This window comes from Gopherus flavomarginatus, chromosome 3 (assembly GCF_025201925.1).
Source record: "Gopherus flavomarginatus isolate rGopFla2 chromosome 3, rGopFla2.mat.asm, whole genome shotgun sequence".
NCBI classification, from domain to species: domain Eukaryota; kingdom Metazoa; phylum Chordata; order Testudines; family Testudinidae; genus Gopherus; species Gopherus flavomarginatus.
Genome location: NC_066619.1, coordinates 32,543,964 through 32,567,579, shown reverse-complemented (window position 1 = coordinate 32,567,579; position 23,616 = coordinate 32,543,964). Strand labels below are relative to the sequence as shown.

The following is a 23,616-nucleotide window of genomic DNA, read 5'->3' as shown; positions in this document are numbered from 1 at the left end:
GCTGAGAGGATCACATTGAGATGAATGGGCTACTTCCCACCTTTCCAAGACTCCAGTGCTGCAGAAGGATGTGTAGAGGAGCTCTTTCCCTCCATCATCCCTCTATCCTTCATATTTAAAGGCTGACATTTCTAAGTGCTCCAAAATCCATACGCGTGCACAGCTTTTTGAAATTTGCTTTGAGTTGTGGGAGTGGAGAGTAGGGTTAATGACCCAAATTTGGGGTCATGTGAGGTAGGGGTTCCTTAGATATAAGGCCCAACACAAATAGTCATTTTCCAAAAAGTTCTTGATGTTTTTTTTGTTTGTTTTGTTTTTTGAGCAGAGCTAGACATCTAATTATTGCTACGATGTGGGTCTAAATAGTCTCAATCAGTCAATTTTTACCCAAGCTAGTGTATGGCATCCACTTAGTCTTTGGGGGACCCAAATTGTGAAAAGCATCTAAGAACATGTTCCCTTCTTCTTTTGTGTAGATATGCTGTCTGGAAGGATAACACTGTGCATATGGCAATAAAGAAAAAAGACTGTGAAAGGGTTTTTATGCAGCAAATTTATGCTTGCCTGGGTAGTTTGAGGGAATGTGCTGATGCCTTACCCCGACTTTGATGTTGCTAGTCTGAACCTTTGTACATCTGTGCAATAAAGATTTAATAACTCATGTTGCTTCCTACAAGTTGTCTCTGATATAACATAACATGGTTTTTATTTTATGGGGATGTTTACTGTGATCATAGCAGAATAGTCAGCAGCTGGGTTAGCCAAAATTTTGTTTTATATCAAGTGTGGAGAAGCTGAGGACAGAGGACATTGTGTTTATGGGAAGGTAGGGGGCAAGGAGAGGATTTGCGGCTGTAGACCGGGTTGGAAATGAGGATGGATGATAGGCAAGCTTTGGATTGGTTGTTTGAGAAAATCAGTATTTTACTATCCCTAAAGGAAGGGTGAGGGCAAGTGGCTACTTCTGGTGTTTCCAAAGACACATAGCACAGAGCTTTGGAACTGACAGCGTAGGTATCTTAACTGGTAAGGAAAAAGAAATACATACATTGCCAGGGTTGCTAACATATGAATTGTGGGTGATTACTGGATAACAAGGCTGCAGAAGTTTGCAGGAGAGCAAGAAGAATGCCATGACAGGGGATTGCTGACTTCAGGCTGATTTGGGTGGTGGCCTATGTTGGCATCACGCTTTGCCCACTCTGCAGTGTCTAAGTGGTGACATTAGAGATTCTGATCTACTGGAAATTGTGGTGATTCACTTGGGTAGAAATGAGCTGGACTTTATTCCTGGCGTGCACTTCCTACAATATATGAAAGCAGATTTGGACCACATCAGAGACTGTTTCAAAGAGTTGTGATAGTTTTCTCTGATTTGGCTGAGTGTCTAAATCAGTGCTACAGTGACAATATGAAAACTGTTAATCAGTGTCAGAAGAAAATTAATTCATGGCTGGCTGGAAAATGTACTGCATGTCATCAAAACATCACAAGCTTTGACACCTCACTGTTTGTTTCTCAGAGATGGGGTACCTCTGTTGGACAGGCATCAGACCATCTGTAATAAGTGAAGGAGAGGGGTAGCTTCTTTATATGGACACAGCCAGACAGTAGCTATAAAATCCCTCTTAGTAGCTGTTCTCTAATTGCTTTACCTGTAAAGGGTTAAACAGTCTCACTGCTATGCATAGGTAAAAGGAAGTGAGTGGGCAGCTGCCCAAAAGAGCCAATGGGAAGGCTAGAACTTTTTAAAATTGAGAAAAAACTCCCCTTTTGTTGGTCTGTTTGTTGTTCTCCTGGGGAGAGGTGGATTGGGCAGCAGCTATGATATAAGAAGCTTTGGCCAGGTATGAAAAAATCATCAGTATCATACCTAAAAACTACTCATTTCAAACCCCAGATATGTAAATAGATCAGGAAATGTCTAGGAAGACGCGATTAGGTTTATCCCTTTTATTTCTTTATGGCTTGTGGATTCCTCTGTGCTAATCCCAGGTGCTTTTGTTTTGCTTGTAACCTTTAAGATGGACCTCAAGAAAGCTATTCTTGGTGCTTAATCCTTGTAGTTGCTCTTTTAAAATCTAGCAATAGCCTGAGTGCCCAGATGTCTTTTTTTTCTTTTTTTTTAATTAATAAAATTTACCTTTTTAAAGAACAGGATTGGATTTTTGTGTCTTAAGAGGTTTGTGCGTATGTTGTTTAATTAGCTTGTGGCAACAGCTGATTTCCTTTTTTTCTTCTTTCTCAGCTCTTCCCTGGTGGGGGTTCAAAGGGCTTGAGGGTACCCCACAGGAAGGCATTCCCAAGTGCGCCTTCCTGGGCTCTCAAAGGGATTCTGAACTTGGGAGGTGGCAGCGTCTACTAATCCAAGGCCAGAGAAAAGCTATAACCTTGGGAGTTTAATACAAGCCTGGAGTGGCCTGTATTAATTTTTAGAATCCTTGCAGACCCCCACTTTCTGCACTTGAAGTGCCAGAGTGGGGAATCAGCCTTGACACCATCTTTCTCTCAAATATATTTTGGAACAGAAACCCTGTCTGTGGTTTCTTTTTCCAGCCCTGTCACAAACTCCTTCACCTTTTAATCATTCTAAAACATGACCAGGAACACTATTCCACTGTGACACAGTTGTCCTGTACTTCAGACACTGCATGTGAGTAGAGTTATAGGAGAGGGGATGTAACAACAATAGAAACCTTTGAATACCAGGGAGATACATCTCCTTCTTGCAGGGAAGCCTGCAGTCTGGGGAGGTGGTGGTGGTTGTGGTGGAACAGTGAATAGGTCAGGGGCATGGCTGGAAAGCTGTGTCACAGCAGGGCTGGTGGGGCCCAACTGATTTTTGTTTAGGGGCGGGGTGTACATGCAGACTGGCTCAGTATGCAAATTGAGAAGTACAATGGCCTAAATGACAACTAACAACATATTTTCTCCTGTTCAAAAAACTAGGAAATTCAGTGACAAAACACTATGTTAATGAAGAGTTAAGGTTGCTTGGTGATATGTCATCTCCTTGCAGAAAGCTGAGCAAAAAATCAAACTTCAGGATATACACTGTTAAGGTTGCCCATGCAACCTTGGCTATTCCCTCTTCCAGCAATGCAACAACATGGCCAATTAACAGACATACCTTTACTCTGCCAACGCCATAGAATTCCATATAACAGTATTAAAGGATAAAGGTATTTCTTGGGATATTTTACAATGGAAAATGTTAGTCCTGAGAAGATCAAGTTTAGAATCTCCTGAGATTGGAGGGACTGGATAGACAGATAAGCACAGAAGGGCAGGCAGTATATATATAGCTCTGTAACAAATTGCAACATAGGGCACTCAGATACTTTGACCTGTGCTCCTGCACATCATGAGCTTTTAGTTCAAAGCGGTGTGTGCAGGGGGAGGAAGCATGATGCTACTGCAACACCAACCCTCCTGGAGACCTGATATGATGCACAGACCTTGTTGTATTATTGATGGGAACCCTCTGAACAATGCAACTCTTGCATCTGTTGAAGTAACTGTATCTAGAGAGGGAGGAGGAGGTAGCAGTGCTGTCCCTCTCCAGAGCCGTTCGTCCACAAAATGCCTTCCTGTCAGATTTTACACCTAGGTGCAAAATCTGTCATTGGTTACCTATCAGCTTTTTGCTGACATGGAAAAACACATCCCTCTCCTCCATGGTCCAGGGATCCACATCAGGAATAGGTTCCCCACTCATTCCCAGGGATGCATTTCCTGATGAATCAGAAGCAAACCTGTCATAAATGGCATCCTCCCCACTTGCCTCCAGCTTGGTTCAGGGGATGCAATTCCTGATGCTGGACTGGGAACCTTGTCAGAAGATGCAACTCTAGTTATTCTTAGCTTTGTTCCAAGAGATACAATTTATGACAGGGGTCGGCAACCTTTCAGAAGTGGTGTGCTGAATCTTCATTTATTCATTCTAATTTAAGGTTTTGCGTGCCAGTAATATATTTTAATGTTTTTACAAGGTCTCTTTCTATAAGTCTATAATATCTAACTAAACTATTGTTGTATGTAAAGTAAATAAGGTTTTTAAAATGTTTAAGAAGCTTCATTTAAAATTAAATTAAAATGCAGAGCCCCCGGGGCCGGTAGCCAGGACCCGGGCAGTGTAAGTGCCACTGAAAATCAGCTTGTATGCCGCCTTTGGCACGCATGCCATAGGTTGCCTACCCCTGATGTATGATATGATTCTGTGTTATTCATGAGAAATTGCATTTCTCCTCTGTCCTCAGCACTGATCCAAAGGGTGCAATTTCAAACAGTTCAAAGAGAAGTACCATAGAAATGGATTCCCCACCAGTCCTCTGAATTTGCCCAGTGAGGAGCAATTTTTGACAGGCATCTTTCAATAATCAGGAATTGATAGTCCCTTTCAAAGTGCAGGGGGATTTCGAATCCATTATTTATCTTTCAACGTTATAAGAATTTCTTTGTTTTTAAATAAATGTTATATTTCAATAAAAACATCTTTGATTCCAGCAACATTCCAGATGTGAATATTTTTTTTTTAAGAATGACCCTTTGAAATTGTAATTTATCAATATTCTGTTTGGGAAGGAAACTCAAGTGAAAAATAATATGCTACCTAGACTTCTGGGGTTTTTCTATATCACTGTCCCAGTTAAGAATCTGGATTACCAAACAGGATCCAATTTTCTGCTGACATAAATGGACACAGCTCCATTCTAAGACTCTACACCCATTTACAGGAGAATTTAGCCCAGGGTTGCAAAAGGAAAATGGGGTTGCTAAGTGACAAATCCAAGCACTGAATACAATGGAAATGAGAAGTCAAGGAAATCATGCCAGGACTTGTGAAGGGCTCCTTGCACTTCTCTCCCAGCCAGACATAGTGCTTTTAAGGCACCTTTATGCCTTAAAACTAAAAGCATTATGTCTGACATAAAGAAGTCACAGTAGTGGTGAGGATCTCTTCCCTTGATATTCAGAGAAATTAAACTATTTTTGAGAAAGCAAATATGAGCTTCTTTTGGTACTGAACCCAAAGGAGAAATTATGTCACCAGCTGTTTTATGCAAAATCCAATATAAAGATCCAATAATAATGTAAAATGTATTATGCCAATTAAAAAGGAATTAAAATCAGTCACTCAAATATTCATCCATCTGCAAAACAAAAATATAACCAGCCATGAGAAATTTCACTATTATCGTTCTCCTCCCTGTTATTCTAAGAAGATAGAAATATTCTATCCGCTTTTGCAAACAAAGCAATGACAATAACTTCTTTGTTTTAGAACTCAGATACCATTCTCACAGTTTTGACTTACAACCTAAATCTCCAGGGAAGGTTTAGTTTAAAGCTCATCATAAGAAAAACAAAATATTTTAAATTTAAAACTTAAATTTTTTGTCAAGGGTCCATTTACCTCTATAAAATTAAGTGCTGTTATGAAACAGAGGGTAAAGATGAAGTGATAATATTAGTTTCTGAAATAACCTCTACCCCGATATAACGCGACCCGATATAACATGAATTCAGATATAACGCAGTAAAGCAGTGTTCCGGGGAGGGGAGGGGACCTGCATACTCCGGTGGATCAAAGCAAGTTTGATGTAACGTGGTTTCACCTGTAACGCGGTAAGATTTTTTGGCTCCCGAGGACAGCACTATATCAAGGAAGAGGTGTATATACTTTTTATTAAATTAATCATGTCTTTCTTACAAGTCAAACACAGGTTTCTGAAAGCCGTTATGAGGTTATGTTGCCAATTGCTGTAATGAGCCATAAAACCAGTGTTTCTGTTAAGTCTGCGATTTTTAGTATCTAGCAAAGTTATGAATTTCAGGTCCCAGGCTCACCGCTTGAAGGAGTTGTGCAGGTTTCCTTTGAGGACAAGAACTGAGTGGTCAGATATGGAGTGATCGTTTTGTGAAAAGTGTTCGGCCATGAGTGTGTTTTTGTCTTTTATCATTTTTTCTGCGTGAGTTGATTTGAGCGCGTAACAATTGTCTCTTTTCATCCACATGGTTGTTATTGGGGCATTTAGTGCACTGGATGAGATATACCATATGTTATGATGGCTTGTATGGGACCCATGGATCTTGAATGGTGTATTGGGAGAATAGTGATTCTCGTAGTACTGGAGATATGTCTGGAGCTTTTTCATCTATTATTATGGCAGGGTCTGGTGCTGCTTTGATTGGTGTGTCCTGGTCTGTGGGGAGCTTGCTTCTGATGATGATCCTGGTGAGGTTGGAGGGGTTGTTTAAAGGCCAGGAAAGAAGCTTCAGGAAAGATTTCTTTCAGGACGTGGTCCCCATTGCATAATGGTTGTAATTGTTTCATGATACCTTGTGTGGATTCCAGTGTGTGTAGTAGGTGATAACTAGGGGTGTGCAGTCAGTGTTTGGGGTTTTCTTTCCATATAGAAGCAGAGCTTGGTAGGAGGACCAGAGAACTTGCACCTGGAAAGGATATAGAAAGAAAGATCCCAAAGGAGCTCTGGCTGGGTCCATTACATGTTACCAGTGTGGATATCAGGAACACATGAAAAAGGATTGCTCATACATGGAATGCAGGTTTGCCAACTGGAGGAAAGGAACAGGGACAGCAACTGTCCACCATTTCCGTAATGCTGGGGAGAAAACTTCAAAGGGATCTCCTAAATACAGCCTCAGCTTGCTCTCTGATCTGGCAGGAACTGGTGAAACCCCACTGGATAGTTCCAGGAGCAAGTATGAACATTGAATGTATGCATGGGGATAAGAAATGCTACTCTGTGGCAAAGGTGCCTCCTTGAAAACAGGTTGGGATAGTGGAGGAGTTGCCCTACCCATTGTGTTGGGCACTGACTGGAGCCCTTTCCCAATAGGAAACTGAGCTGGTGTAGGGGCCAAAGCTGGGCAAAAGGAATCCTGGAAGGGGAGAAATGAAACACAAATGGAGAGAAAAGAATAAATCAGAGGAGGAAGGAGTAGACGCCACTAGACAACAGAGCCTAAGTCAGGACAAAAGGAAGGAAGGGAGAGTCCCCTGAGAGACTGAGTGGGGGAGATGGGGAGCAGGAGCATTAGAGAAAAATAACCAGAGCTCCTTAACAGAGGTCAAGGGGCCCTTGGAGCCCCGTATACCAGAATGCCAAGGAAAAGAAGATGAGGTGCAGATTGGAGGGTTGGGAGACCTCAAGTCCCTGAGAAATCAGGAAGGTGAGGAGAGACCATTCAACCATTCTTGGGAAATGGGGAGATCGGCTCCCCGGGGTGCCTATGGTATTAAGATTTGTGAGCCAAAACACAGCTGTGGGGGCAACCTCGCTCCACCAAGTGTGATTTCTGTGGGTGAAGAATGAGAGGACCCCACCAGGGAGACCTGTATAATTACCCTAGGGATGGGAGGAGAAGGGAGAGCATGGGGAAAGAAAAAACCTTTCTGTCATGAAAGGGGGCAGGTATCTGACAGAGTGCTGGGAAACAGCCACTGATCCAGCACTCTGGTCACTACAGCTCCCATTAGTCGCTCAAGAATAGGCCTGATTAAGACTGAGGAAAACTACATGTTACTGTAAATATGAGGATGCAGGGTCTGTAAAGGTAGTGGGGAGGACAGTGAAATAAACAACAAGATGTGCTTACCAGAAGGTTTCCAAACTGTGTGTAACTTAAAAAGAAGAGGAGCAGGGCCCTTCCTTTTTACAGGTCTCCTACAGCATATGTGAACCTCTTATGCTAAAGAATCTGTCCCACCTTATATTTATCCAGATACTGGTTATCTTCCCTGGACCCGAAAAGAGAGCTCTGTGGAACTCAAAAGCGTGTCCCTTCCACTAACAGAAGCTGGTCCAGCAAAAGATATCACCTCACCTTCTTTGTCGTCTCTCAAATTCTGGGACCAACATGGCTACAACGCTGCAAACAATTATGAAGTTATGCACAAAACTCAAATGTATTATTTAAAAATAAAGAAATGTCTTTGAAGCAGGGGTGCTGGGACAATTTTTATAGTAGGGGTGCTGGTGATGGGAACCATGTATTTGGTGTTTGTTCTTACTACTTCAAGCCAGGGGGTGCAGCAGCACTTCCTGCACTCCTAGTTCCAGCACTGCCGCTTTGAAAGGGCTTTTGGTAGGCGCTCCAGGCTGATAACTATAGGAGTGCCAGTTTGGGTTGGATGTATTCTCAGAGAATTCATCACATGCCATAATCTTTATTTAAAGATGAATGTTTAATTCCTGGAGACTCCCCGCCAATCCTGGAGGGTTGGCAACCCTCGTTAAATGCCAACACTCGGTTTAGCGATGCTGGGCCAGGGAGCCGGATTATGCTCGGCAAAGAAGGGGCCTTGCTGATAGAGCCTGTGGGTATCCTGCCAGTAGCCCAGAGCAGTCTGGAGAGGAGCACAAACCTCTTTGCCCCCAGACTGAGCCCATTGTTAGGCACCTGCTCTCCCTCCCCTGCCCCCACCCCTTGGACTCTTTCCCGCCGCCCGCGTCTGTCCCGTTTTGCTCCAGCAGCAGAGGCTGGTGGCAAGTGAGGGCAGGCGCAGGACAGCGGCTTCTCTTGTCGTCACTGAGCCTGCTCCTGTCCCTCGCGCGTGCTGAGCACCGTCCCGGCGGCCGGCGCGCACGGCAGAGTCTGGCTTGCGGGCGGGAGGCGGGACTCGGGCGCGGCAGCCCGGCACGGAAGGAGTCTCACTGCAGAGGTACTGCAGCTGCCCTGCCCGCACCATGCGCGGCTCCGGGCCGGGCTCCATGCGGCTGCGGCTGCTGCTCTCCCTGGCTGCTCTGTGGCTGTCGGATGCTAACGAACCAGGTAAATACGAGCATCCTCCTTGTTGTTCTCCGCCCCGGCCCCCGGCGGCTGCGTCCTTCAGGGGAGGATGGAGGGCAGCTAGGCGAGCGAAGCCCGCGCGTCTCCTCCTGCAAGTGGCGTCGCCAGCCACAGCCAGTCTGGCTAGGTTAACTTCAGTGCCTCCATCCCCTCTTTGGAGCGTACTGGGAGTGGGCGTGGGCACGGCCGAGAGAAGTGCTTGCTTGTCTCGGTTACTGCAGCCGAGCAAAGAGCCTCTCCGCCCTGCAGCATCCCTAAGGCTCTGGCTTAGCTGGTGAAATTCTCCCACACGCCCCAAGAGAAAATTATCACTTTATACGGGCACGTCAGATTTGTTTGATGCAGGGGGTGGGGGGTTTATTTGTTTGTCTGTTGTGTCCCTTCTTCAGAAGAAACTAGAGCATCAATCGGAAGACGGCCGACACTTCTTGCGGCTTTGCACTAGACTTTTTTTTTTAATCACCCTCCCTTCCTTCCGTGCTTGTGCAGTGACTGGAGATTTTGCTTGCTCCTTCTTAAAAACTCTAAGAGTCAAGTAGCTTGTCTATATTACCAGGTTTTGTTGACAAAACTTATGTCTGACACCCAAAAGTCGTCAAAACAAAATTCACCAAAGGGTGTTCATACTTACTCCCTCTGTCGACATACCATGTCCACACTGGGGTCACCATCATCGACAGGGTGAGCAATGCACTGTGGGTATGTATCCCACAGTGCAGTATTGTGCGAAGGAAGAGCTGATTGCAGCGCTTTTTGGGATTCTCTCCCAGCTCTCTCTCAGCTGCCCAGAGCACCATTACGAGTAGCTCTGTGAGCTCTTCATGCTGAAGAATGGCAAAGCAGCACAGCAGTCTGTCCCCCTCCCCCTGCAGCAGCAGTCTGCCTATGCTGTGTTCCTAGTGCAGGGCAGAACAGGAGCATTCCAGTGATTGCAAGGGAGCAGCACACAGATACTTCCTGGGGCTTTGAAAGGGAAGGGGCACATGCCTGCAGGGCAGCAGAGGTCAAAACACTGAGCAGAGCAATCAGGGCAGGCATTGTGGGATACTGGCAGAAGCCAGTTCTTCTGTCAACAAAACAATCAGCAGTGTCTACACTGGCTCTTTGTCCACAATAAAGAGAGGGGAAAAGACAAAAGTCTGTCCTGGGGTGGAAGTTTTTGTCACCAAAACTGGGCTTTTTTCGTGATAAAAGTCTCATTGTACTGTGTACGCTCTTGCTGTTTTGTCAGCAAAAGGTAATTTTTGGAGACAAAACTTGCCAGTGTAGCCAACCCTCAGTGTGTACCAGTAGAAAGTGCAAAGTAGTTCTTATACTGCGATCTCTGAGGAGACATAATTTGACTGCTACTAAATAGACTGTGACAAGCTGCAGGGGCCGGTCTAAGAGTTTAAATTTCCTATCTCACAGATTTATTGGGAGGTTTCATTAATTAATGGAGGTACAGTATTTTGAAAATGTCAAGTACTGCAAAAGTTCTAAGAATCATCAGTCTAATGTTGGGCTGTCAAGCGATTAAAAAAATTAATTGCGATTAATCGCGTGATTAAAAAGATTAATTGTGCGATTCATCACACTGTTAATAATAGAATACCATTTAAATATTTTTGGATGTTTTTTACATTTTCAAATATGTGTACTGTGCTCACTTTATATTTATTTTTGATTACAAGTATTTGCATTATAAAAAAACCAAATTGTATTATTCAAGTCACTTGATACAAGTTATGTAGTGCAATCTCTTTATTATAAAAGTTGAACTTACAAATGTCAAATTATTTACCAAAAAACCTGCATTCCAAAATAAAACAAAGTAAAATTTTAGACCCTGCAGGTCCACTCAGTTCTAATTCTTGTTCAGCCAATCGCTCAGACAAACAAGTTTGTTTACATTTTCAGAAGATAGTGCTGCCCGTTTCTTGTTTACATTGTCACCTGAAAGTGAGAACAGGCATTCACGTGTCACTGTTGTAGCTGGCATTGCAAGATCTATATGTGCCAGATGCGCTAAAGATTTATATGTCCCTTCATGCTTCAGCCACCATTCAGAGGACATCCATGCCAATGACGGTTTTGCTCAATAACAGTCCAAAGCAGTGCAGACCGATGCATGTTCATTTTCATTATCTGAGTCAGGTGCCACCAGCAGAAGGTTGATTTTTGTTTTGGAGTGTTTCGGGTTCTGTAGCTTCTGCATTGGAGTGTTGTTCTTTTAAGATGTCTGAAAGCATGCTCCACACCTCGTCCCTCTCAGATTTTGGAATGCACTACAGATTCTTAAACCTTGGGTCGAGTGTTGTAGCTATCTTTAGAAATCTCACATAGATGCCTTCTTTGTGTTTTGTGAAATCTGCAGTGAAAGTGTCCTTATAATGAACAACATGTGCCTGGGTCATCATCTGAGACCGATATAACATGAAATATATGGCAGAATGCAGGTAAAACAAAGCAGGGGACATACAGTTCTCCCCAAGTAACTCAGTCACAAATTGAATTAACACATAATTTTTTTAAAGAGCGTAATCAGCATGGAAGCATGTCCTCTGGAATGCTGGCCGAAGCATGAAGGGGCATGCGATTGTTTAGGATATCTGGGATGTAAATACCTTACAATGCCAGCTACAACAGTGTCATGCAAATACCTGTTACACTTTCTGGTGACATTGTAAATAAGAATAGGGCAGCATTATCTCCTGTAAATGTAAACAAACTTGTTTGTCTTAGCAATTGGCTGAACAAGAAGTAGAACTGAGTGGACTTGCAGGCTCTGAAGTTTTACATTGTTTTGTTTTTGAGTTCAGTTATTTAACAAAAAAATCTACATTTGTAAGTTGCACTTTCACGACAAGAGATTGCACTACAATACTTGTATGAGGTGAATTGAAAAATACTATTTATTTTGTCATTTTTACAGTGCAAATATTTGTAATAAAACATAATACACACTGATTTCAATTACAACATAGAATACAGTATCTATTAAAATATAGTAAAACATCCAAAATATTCAATAAATTTCAATTGATAATCTATTATTTAACTGTGCGATTAAAACTGTGATTAATTGTGATTAATTTTTTTGCGTTAATTGCATGAGTTAACTGTGATTAATTGAGATCCCTAGTCTAATGCCAAATGCCAAAACTATTATTTAAGCTATTGTTGGAAAAACTCCATGTAAACTAACCATGAGAATATCAATGACAGGCTACTTTTGGCAGCTGTTGAAGATTTTATTTATTTATTTGGAGATCGTGGCATTTTAATATTCAGCACTTAAACAATGGAGCATGAAATAGGACCCAAAGGCTATGGTCTGTACCCTGTGGGTAATTAACATGGTTCTCAGCAACTCCAGGGCCTGATAATCTATTCTGAGGAAAGATCAGCTAGTTCACAAAGTTTTCTTTCTTGAATTAAGTGTGTCAGGGCTGGATAGATAAATAGAGGAAGGAAAGCTCGGGTCAGTGACTTCTCTGACACAAGGCACTTGCTATCTTATTTTGGAGTGCCATGTACTATAGCCAAAAATACATGGCCTATATAAATGAACATTTTATTGCTGCTATTTATGGTTTATTAATTAAAATATTATATAATCCCATCTACTAATGCATATAGATGGGGGAACTGATAAAAACTGAGCAGAGGCATGTAAGATGAGAACTGTCTTCACAAACTTCTCCATTGTGGTAGGGTTGTTTGAGTCAGTCTGTGCAATATGAAACTTATGTAGTTTCTTGGCGTCTTCTGTCTCACCCCCACATATTTTTCTTCAGGTTGATGTGGCATGGCCTTCTGATAATTTTATTATGAAAATGTGAGAAGATAAAAAGTCCAGAAAGAGTCCTTTTCTACTAAGTCTTCTGTAAGATTTCAAAACCTACTGTGTTTTTAAGTGCATTGATGTCTATACAGCAGCATGTACATGCTGTCCTTCCATGAGGATTAGAACCCTGCTGCCAGACACAATTCCAGGCAATCCTTGTGTTGATCAGAGCGGTCACCTGCAGCAGTTCTGAGCTTCCAAGTGCCGCAAGAACACTTAACCTCATTTACCTGATGGATTAGGATTTTTTCCATGCCTCCTTTATTAGTTCCTGCAATGTGCAGTGATGCCCTCATGTTGTTATCCCTACTTGCTTCCACCGTGTGCTGCCAGGGTCTTTGTTTGATAGAGGCAGGCAGACCTAACTCAGCCTGAGTTGTTAAAAAAAAAAAGCAAGGGGGAAAAAAAAAAAAAGGCAGGCCAAATCCCGAGCTTTGCTAATCAGCCACCTTCCTCAAGCATGGTCCTGACGCTCTAGTAAAGAGTGTTGAAGCATTTGCAAAACTCTAGGGATATAGCAAATAGGGAAAAAACAAAACCAAAACCCACAGTCTGATGCTTCATTGGAGAAAGCTGTTTGGCTATGGGACAAATGTACTGATTATTTGTAAGATACAATACCTGGTGTCAACCACCATTAATACACAGGCCCCTAGCTGCATTGTCCCTCAACATCATCCTATTGATCAAATTGGTTCATTGATGACTGAGACTGGTTGAAATATGAAGACAAAGAACTAGCACAGATGGCATCAGACAAGTCTGGTCTGAACTGGATTGTGGCACAAAGAGTTCATATGGTTCTGTGCTGCAGACACCTGTGAGAAAGGTCAAAAAGATCCTTCTCAGTCTATACTGGACAACAGTGCTGTTGGTAGGAAAAGGAAAGTACTTTATGGAACTGGCAAATATTCTGACTTTGCCGTCTGCTGAAGGTAGCACACAGTGTCACTCCATCTAGATACACCCCTGCTCACATTAGTCAAAGGGCAGCAGTCTTTCACATCCTGTTTTTGCTAGTCCTGGCTGTTTAACAAAGCCTGTTTTTTGTTTCAATCTCAGCTATTTATAGACATGAACAAATTTTGTTCTTTCTGTGCTTTAGTCATGAACGTAGTATCATTTGTTTTTGGCTATTGCCTGTGTAATAATAATTTTTAAATAACTTGAGGTGAGATTATGCCATTTAGTGGAGCCATAATATCCCTTTTGGGAGGTAGAAAGCCTCATGGAGTTCCCAGGCAGGCAGAGATAGCAAACCTACTGCAAAACTGGCAAATTCAGTCAGCCAGTGTATGGGAGCAGCTGAAGACATGACCCTTCTTCCTCCTCACCTTTCTCCACCACCGTGGGGCATCAGGCATTCCCAGGGGAAGAGTGACAGAGCAACCCCTTCCCCATCCTAAGTACACATACTGGAATTTTTCTATCTCTTATTAATAGGTGGGAGGGAGGATCGTTGTGGTTTCCCTGAGTACTGTGTAACAATGTGGGGCCAGTCAGAATCTAACCCATAGCAATTTTAATGAAGACCTCACACTACTGCTTTATCACTAATATTACACCCTGACAATTGACATGTATGTGATAAAGGAAACTGACTGAATGAAATTCTTCTGTAGGTAACTATAGCTGTGCACACTGAGCCAGACAGCTGTTTGAAAGAAATTCGGTCCATATTTTTATTTAATTCATGAAAAGAACCTATTTCTAATTCAGTTATATCTGTCCCATCATTTCAACTGAAAGGAAATAAAATAGTTTTAACCCTTTTTTCTCCCCAATAGGTACAGCTATGACAACACGAGATATCAATCAGCAAACTCGAGAGAGCATTTCAGATTATACCGTAAAGGGACATGACTTATCTACCCCTGGTAAAAAACACAAATCTTAATTGTTATACTGCAGTATGTTTAAGATTATAATTCTTTTCCCCAGTTATCCCTTTTCTCAAATGGTTCTGACAGTATGATGTCAACTAAATCTTATGAAGTAAGTACCTCTCATGAATTCCATTCTTCAGAAGGGGAAACTGAGGCCCAGAGTGTTTAAGTAGCTTGTCCAAGGTCATACAGCAAGTCATTGTAAGAATCAGAATTTGAACTCATGGGTGGAATGCTGGAGTTAGTGGGAGTTTCGCCATGGCTTCAGTGGAATTAGGATTTTACCCCATATCTCTGACTTCCTGGGCCAGGCCTAATCAGGTACGTCACAGCGCCTCTTAGGCAAGCTGCTCAACCTCTGTGTTTTAATTCCTCCATCTTAACACTTTTCCTTAAAAAAAATATTGCACTAATCTTGGGAAAAGTTTTGCAAAACTCATTTACTTCAAGCCTTTTTTTTCTGAATTGCTATGATTTTGCAAAGGTTTCACACCGACCATTCTCCCAGCCTCAATTTCTAATGGCTGTGTTCACAGTCATTAAAAGCAGCAAAGAATCCTGTGGCACCTTATAGACTAACAGACGTTTTGGAGCATGAGCTTTCGTGGGTGAATACCCACTGAGGAAGTGGGTATTCACCCACGAAAGCTCATGCTCCAAAACGTCTGTTAGTCTATAAGGTGCCACAGGATTCTTTGCTGCTTTTACAGATCCAGACTAACACGGCTACCCTCTGATACTTCACAGTCATTGACACCTCTCGGGATTGGGCTCCTATTTATTAGTGATCTGGATGTGCAGATTTGTTGGTCTTGTTAATATTGTACAGTTTCAGTTTGTGACTTTTTTAACCAGAAAATGTAGTTTTAGTTGTGCAAAATATATTTGTTGTTCAAAGCTGCAATTTTTGGTTTAGTTACTTCCCTGCTTTATTCCTGAAATACAGACAACACTTAGAGCAAACAGCGGTATTGAATTTGAAAGAAATAGAATTGTGCTTTACAATGGTTACTGTTTGAATGACAGCTGCTTATTTCCTCCATTAGTAAGGCTATCTAGAGCTCTGAAAAGGCAGCCTCAGAACAGCTCATTTTCTCCTGTCTAAAACCACAGGAGTTTTAACTTCTTATGTGGAAAATCTTAAATTTCCCCGACCCTCAGTTTCCATTGTAGTCCTTGCCCTTTAAGATTTCTTCTATTCCTGCAGGAAGGAAATGGCTTTTAAACATGAATGCAATGTTATTTAAAAGGATTCACTATGCAGGGCAGGAGATTCTCTTCATGATAGGAAGAATTTTTATGGACCAGGGATAGAATCCTGACTCCATTGAAATCAATGTGAGTTTTGTCATTGATTTCAGTGGAGCCAGGATTTTACTCCAGGACTGTATGTCTAGTCATGGTGATTCTTATTTTCACTGAAATCCCAGCTATTCATAGAGGACCCATTTCATCAAAGTATTTAAGCATATGACTAACTTTAAGCACTTGAGTAGTTCCATACACTGAATGGGATAACTCACACACTTTAACTTCAGCATGTGCTTAACTGCATTGCTGAATCCAGTCCTAGCATAGCTAGATATTCCACTTTCCACTTGTCATGATAATGGCTACAGTGTTGTAGCAAGAGCCAGCGTCCAGAAATTTAACATTTTTAAATGGCATAATAATAATGATGATCTCAGAACACCACTAATTTCGTACTCTGACAATTAATATATGGTACACGGCAAAGAGGCTATGTGGAAATTAGTCTTCTATAAGCTCCCTGCCTTTCTATTAAGATTATTAAAATAAACAGTTACAATATATCAATAACAATCTGCTGAATAATGACAGCTGTATGATAATCACTTCAACTTCTCATTTTTGATAGGTTCACATCTCTCCACGCAAGATTTTAATCAGCAGACTGAGGAGAATATATCTAATCTCACATCAGCGATGTATAGCATATCCATAGATGGTAAATGTGTTTATTCTTCACCCTGTAGCATGTTTAATTATTTTTCTGGTTATTCTGTAACATTAAATGGCTGAGATAGTACAACATTATTTGCTTCATCTTTATGCCTAAAATGTATTTAAGGTAGACATTTCTCTTATCCACAGTTTAACTAGAAACATCAGAGTAGGCAAAATCTTAAACTACACACCTTCTAGGAGAGAAGAGATTTAATAAGCTTGGCCCATTATTCATTGTTATTCCATTCTAATAGCTGTTTAAGCTGCAGAAAATCAGACTCAACGTTTTATTAAAAACACAAGTTAGAGAAATAAGTATTTTGTCTTCTTTGCTAGGAATGACAAAATGTGTGAACCATAAATCACTTTAAGGAGTGGGAAATACACTGTTTGAATGAATCCACCTATAGAGAAGTTTAGGGCACACAGCACCTTGCAGGAGACACTCAGCATGTCACAGGAGTGGGCACTCTGGGAGGATGAAAGGAGGGCCACACATGGATCATGTAAGGAAGAAACTTCCAGTTACCCAACTGGAAGCTATAACAAATTTGTAGCAGAAACTATGAGGTGTTGAGCACCCTCAACTTCCATTGGGCGAAATTCATGCCTGTGCATTGGGCCAGTGCAATATTTTGAAGGCTGAACTGTGATGGAAGTGATGCATAGACCTTCTTGTGAAGCCACTAGAGTTTAATATTTCCCTAACAGTTATCTCTATCTTTGTACATTTCTCAGTACATTTTCCTCTACCTACTCAGATGCTATGGTGATTGGCACTATAGAAATTCCTACATCTAACACCAGAGAAGTATAATTTCCCATTCATCTGAAGTGTGGCATTTTAAAAATAATGAAACTTGAATGTCACCCGTATTGTTTTAGCCTTCATGATTCATCTGATTGCAAAATGTACACTAAAATCCATTTGAAGAATCACCTTGATTCTTGAATATAAATTGATACACAGATCTGGCAGATTTAGTGCTCTTATTATATTTTTGCATCTGAGAGATGTCCCCTGAAATAGATAGTTATTTTTAGTAAATGGATTGTAGTTATGACTCCACTCTCCTACAGAAGAAAACACAAGACCCAGGCCTTATATGTGAACTTTAATATTCCTTGATCTAGGGCTTTAACATTCCACCTGTGGAATTTTAAGCTTCTTTGATCTATAAGCCTGAAATGCCTATGTCAAAAGCATATAAAGAAAAAAATGTTTTATGGTGAGACCTTGCGTCCCTTGGAATGATCCTTTTCCACTACCTGTATTGTATCTTACTTATCTCTTAGATTCCAATTTCTCTGATGAGCTAGTGGGGCATGCTTTATGGCTTCCTTTCAGCCACTGTTCTTCTCAGAAGGGAGTTGGGTTGTGCAATGCAGTGCAACTCTTATATGCAGGGTATGCTCCCAGAGAACAGAACTCCATCAGACATACAGTCAGGGCAACAGCAATTATAGCAGCACGCCAAGAAGGAAGGTCCAAGGATGGAATGAAATGTCAACACAGGGCTTGGGGTTATGGAGTCAGAGATTTATTTATATCTTTCAGGATCAAAAGACTTGTTAGTCACATGCTTTTTCAGCCTGTAGAAAATGTCTATTTGCAATCAAAACCTTTATGCAAATCATTACTCCCCAAAAGAAGCTGGTTAAAAACCAAAAATGTATCATTTTTACTGTTGGTATGGGAATGTTCTCACGTTGCTGCTTGCAGTATTGGTAGTTTGCCATTGGGAAAGGAACAACAGCAGCAGCAGATGGATCTAAAGATATCTTAAACAACACACAACCAGATCAAGCAACAGTAGTGTTAAGGGCCTGATTCTGCAGCATTGAATTTGGGAGTTTTGCAGTTGACTTCAATGGACACAGAATCAATATCTAAAACTGTATGCCCGAAACGACCTGAGTGTGGAATTTTCAAAAGCACTTGAATGTCTTAGGAATACACATACTGTTGATTTTCAGTGGGATGTGTGTGCCTAAGTCACCTGGACACTTTTGAAAGTGACAACCATAGTCTCTTTTGTAACTTTAAACTCTGGTTCTATGGTCTTACTTATGCAAAGCTCTCTTCTCTACATTAACACTGTCTTAAAGCATGACTGCTTAAAATTGTGGTTCTGCCCACATTAGGCAGCATATATATGAAAGCACTGGGCCAAATTCTGCTTTAAATTATGCTGATAAAATCCAGATTAACTCCATTGCTATCATTTTCTGTATTTTCACCATTGTAAATGAAACCAGAATTTGGCCCACTAATTGAAAGATATCTCAAGCCACTAAAAGGAAGTAGTATGTTTCTTTTAGATAATTTCATCTGTTTTATTCTTTGATAGGGTTTTCCAGTGCTCCAGTGGAAGAAAATGTCACATTATATAGTCCAGCTAACATTACACTCTTGTGTAGCTTGACTAGAACATCCACTGATTCAGCAACTGTTGAAGTGACGTGGAAGAAGGATAATGAAAGAGTTGAAAGTAGCAATGTCACCATTAATGAAATACAAAATGTCTGGAGTACTCAATATACGTGAGTCTTCTTTACAGTTTGCCTGGCACAACTAAAGGAATTAAATCAAATACATATATTGTTGGGTAACCATTATCAGCTTGAGCTGTATGTACAGTAGTAATAGCTGATGAAAAATGTTTTCCATTTTAAGGTGTGATATGTATAAAAGCAGGTATGTTACAAAAGATATAGACATTAAAAAGGTCACATTGAATGAGGAACAGTACCATGACCCAAACGTGGGAGCCAAGGATTATATAAGGGGCTAGGGTCAGCTCTTCCACCTCTTCCTGTCTTGAAGTAATTCAGTCCCCACTCCTTTCTGTCTAGTAAACAGAGGACTCCTCCAGGCAATGAAATCAGAAATGAGAGTAGTAGGAGGAGATGGTGCCTGGCTAGGGAGGAGGAGTTGGCTTTCTCTTCTCCCAAGTAACTAGAAAAGCCTCTATACCAGTGTTTTTCAAAAGTTCAGGTCATGACCCAGCACTGGATCATGGCATGTAAGGCACTGGGTCACCTTGCTTAGCACCCAGGGACCCTAGCGGCTTTGGTCAGCGTCGCCAACTGGAATATTAAAAGTCCCGTCAATGATGCTGCCCAGCTAAGGCAGGCTAGTGCCTACCTCAGTGGTCACCAACGTGGTGCCTGCGAGCGACGTGGTGCCCGCTGGGGCATTTATGTGCGCTCGCCTAGTGCCCAGCAGGAGACCTGCCGGGGACAGAGAACTCAGGATGCGGGCACGGTGTTCTCTGTTCCCGGCAGATGCGGGGCCTGCCTAGTTCTCAGCAGGGAAGAGAAGCTGCAGCCCCATGCCTGCTGGGGACAGAGAACCCTGGGGCTGCAGGCTGTGGGTGCCGGTGTTCTCAGTCCCTGGCAGGTGCGGGGCTGCAGCTTAAGCTGGAGAGAAGCCGCGGCCTCGCACCTGCTGGGGACAGAGAACTCTGGGGCTGCAAGCGGGCTGGTGTTCTTGGTCCCCAGAAGGTTCCCAGCAGAGAAGAGAATCTGAGGCACTGCACCTGCTGGGGACAGAGTACTCCAGGGCTGCGGGCACCAGTGTTCTATGTCCTTGTGGCTTTTCTCTGGCTTCTCTCTGGATTCATATATTATGTAATATTAAATATGTTTTTTTGTATTATTTAATATACAAATACAAAATAAGCCTTGAAAAATTGTTGACGTCCGCCACGCTCTTCTGAAAGCATGAGTGTGCTACTGGTCACGAAAAGGTTGGGGACCACTGGCTTACCTGTTCCGACACCACGCTGCACTCCGGAAGCTGCCAGTAGCAGGTCTGGCTTCTAGACTGGGAGGCCACAGGGCTCCATGCGCTGCCCCCACCTCTAGCTCCGGGCCAGCCAATGCTAGATGTGTGTGGAGGGGGTGAGGTGGTACCTGCGGATGAGAGCCGCACGGAGCCTGTTTTGCACTTCCACCTCGGAGCTGGACCTGTTGATGGCCGCTTCCGGGGCACCTCGTAGTCCGTGGTGCCAGGACAGGCAGGAAGCCTGCATCTGCACCCTGGCTGCACCGCTGGCTGGGAGCCACCGGAGGTAAGGCTGTGCCCCAATCCCTTGCCCCAGCCTAGAGCCCTGCCCCCCTCCTGCATCCCAACCTCCTGCCCCAGTCCTGAGCCCTCACCCCCCAAACCCAGAGCCCCTCATTCCTGGCCCCATCCCACAGCCCCCGCACCCTAGCCTTCTGCCCCAGCACTGAGCCCCTCACACACCCCAAATTCCTCATCCCCAGCTCCGTTGGGTCATGGGCATCAACAATTTTCTTCAACTCGGTTCCTAGAAAAATAGTTTGAAAACCACTGCTCTATGCTACCTGTTAGCCTCTCTCTTCTAAACCACCTCTATTCATTACCACAGGAAGAAGGGATGGAGGTGCTCTTTGCCCTTCTCTTTCCCATACTCCATCCACTGCACTAACTCCTCCTCCATATATTACATGGTGGATATATTTTGGGGGGAAATATTGAAATCTGTTTAAATCTTCTAAAAGGAAGTTTTATCAGGTATTTCAGAAGTTTCCAGGGAAGAAGACTCTAGAACCACCGTTTTTATATTACAAATTCTCCAGTGTGGTAGAAATTGGGATAGGGAATATCAGGGTTGTGCACATACACAGCTCCCCGTTGCTGCACATGTGCATGCACAGTCTACATGTGTGTCTTCCATACTGGCTGTGACAGAGCCAATTGGCAGTCTAGCACTTGTTCTACTCCCAGACAATGGGATGACATTCCATTAAAAATTATTCTGTACGGTGATCTGCAGCTGCAAGATCCATAGGCTTCATGATGACTCATGGACATTAAGGCCAGAAGGAACTCATATAGTCTGACATCCTGCATAACACAGGCCATAGGTTTCACTCAGTAAACTTGCATGTAACCCAGTAACTTGTGATTGAACTAGAGCATATCATTTAGAAAGACATGCATTCTTGAGTGTGTGTCTATGTGTGTGTATTTGTGAAACAGAGAAAGAGTACAATGTTTGTGCATATACACTCAGGCGTACATTTTCAGATTTTTATATTTCATAGAGTTTATTTATTCTCTTTCTGTCAGACTGCATGAAACCTGAACCCCACACTTTTAGCAACTTGTATTTCATGTTCCAGTACTAATCTTTACTGGTTTCCTTTTTTTCTTTAAGTGTCTGGTATCTAAAATATGAGACAGCAAAGATATAGGCATTAATTATTTTGCTTTTTTTTTTTAGGTTGAAGATCAGAGATAGAAACCAAATGGGAAATTACGCCTGTGTTTTTAAAAGTGACCAAGAAGTTAAAGCCACATTTCATTTACAAGGCAAGTTGTATCAACTTTTTCACTTGAAAATCATATAAACATTCATAGATTATAAGGCAGGAACGGACCATTGTGAACATCTACTCTGACCTCCTATATAACACATTGAACTCTTGTAATCATAGTTGGTAATTATTAGTAATTAGCCACTCAAGCTGAAAACAGTTATTTCGTTATGGTTAAAACTGCAGCAGTAGTAGCTAAGCCACTTAAGCTAAGTGAGAATCTTGAGTAATTATCCATGCTAGCCCTTCCTAAGATATGAAATGAAGAGTTTTGAACAAAGGCTAATCTTTTATTTAACAATGGATTAAATTAGTTCCTTCCTTTCAGTTCCTTCCTTTACATGGAAAATGCTGAAATTCTGAAGTGCCCAGCTTGAGGCATCTTAAAGTGGTCTGATTTTCAGAGAGGAGGTTCATTACTCTTAGAAAAATCAGACCTCTTAATGGTGTCTCAATTTAGACATTGAAAAAGTGAGGCAACCAAATCACTAGTCACTTTTGAAAATTTAAACCTTGAAACTTAATTGAGTTTAATAGGAAAATCACTAGGGACTGGTACAGTTGAGACAGATTTGGGATAAATTCAGATTTGGATGAATATTGGCAATTTCAGATTCAAATAAACATTTGTGAATTTAGAAAGAATATATGTATATATACACACATATACAATAACTCTTCACTTCAAGTCGTCCTGGTTAACGTTGTTTCGTTTTTACGTTGCTGATCAATTAGAGAATGTGCTCATTTAAAGTTGCACAATGCTCCTTTATAATGTTGTTTGGCAGCTGCCTGCTTTGTCCACTGCTTACAGGAAGAGCAGCCTGTTGCAGCTAGCTGGTGGGGGCTTGGAACCAGGGTGGACCAGCAGCCCTGCTATCAGCTCCCCACTCCCCTAAGTTCCCTGTGCAGCAGCTGCCCAGCAGGCTATCAATTGCCGGCAGTTCAGCTGTCTCTCCTCCCACTGCCATGTGCCACTCCTTCCCTCTGCCTTGGAGCTGCTCCTGGGAGCCTCCTGCTTGCTGTGCAGTGGGGGTGGGGAAAGAGGAGGGCTAATGTCAGGGTATCTCCTGCCCTGCTCCTGCCCCCTGCTTACTCCTTCTCCATATAGAGCAGTGTGGGGACATGACATGGCTCAGGATGGAGGGAGCTTGCTGACCGCAGCTGCTGTCTCAACCTGCTGATTTGTTTAAAAAGACAATGTACTTAGAGTGGTGTGTATCTTTGTCTGTGTCTGCCATGCTGGTCTCCACTCGCTCCATTTGTGCTGCCTTGTAGAGTGTGAGGCTACATTAACATCAATGTGTTAACCCTTGAGAGCTCAGCTGAGTGCTAGTTCACCATTTAGCAGTAAGGCATTCCCTGGGAAATATCCCACTCTCTTCAACCCTCTGACTCCACCACCTCAACCAACCTACACAATCATCATTGCTGTGTACAGTATTAAATTGTTTGTTTAAAACTTATACTGTGTGTGTGTGTATATATATATATATATATACACACACACACACACACAGAGTATAAGTGTATATGTAATATATTTTTTTGTCTGGTGAAAAAAAAATTCCTTGGAACCTAACCCCCACTATTTACATTAATTCTTTTGAGGAAATTGGATTTGCTTAACATCATTTCGCTTAAAGTCACATTTTTCAGGAACATAACTACAACGTTAAGCGAGGAATTACTGTAGACCACATTAGTGTGTCCATTAAATATATGAATTTTGGAACACGTAAGAAATTTTAGGACGTACCCTAAATA

At 42.2% G+C, this 23,616-nt stretch overlaps 1 protein-coding gene across 1 annotated transcript in view; it reads left to right on the top strand.

The window, feature by feature from the left end:
• The first annotated feature begins 8,645 nt into the window (after positions 1 to 8,645).
• EMB (embigin) overlaps positions 8,646 to 23,616 on the top strand; it is a 28,002-nt gene continuing 13,031 nt past the window's right edge. The window contains exons 1-5 of the mRNA XM_050947071.1: positions 8,646 to 8,799; positions 14,434 to 14,523; positions 16,412 to 16,501; positions 18,852 to 19,044; positions 21,756 to 21,844. Of these exons, the coding sequence (XP_050803028.1) occupies positions 8,715 to 8,799; positions 14,434 to 14,523; positions 16,412 to 16,501; positions 18,852 to 19,044; positions 21,756 to 21,844 (547 nt within the window). The 5' untranslated portion in view covers positions 8,646 to 8,714. The remainder of the gene's footprint in view (positions 8,800 to 14,433; positions 14,524 to 16,411; positions 16,502 to 18,851; positions 19,045 to 21,755; positions 21,845 to 23,616) is intronic.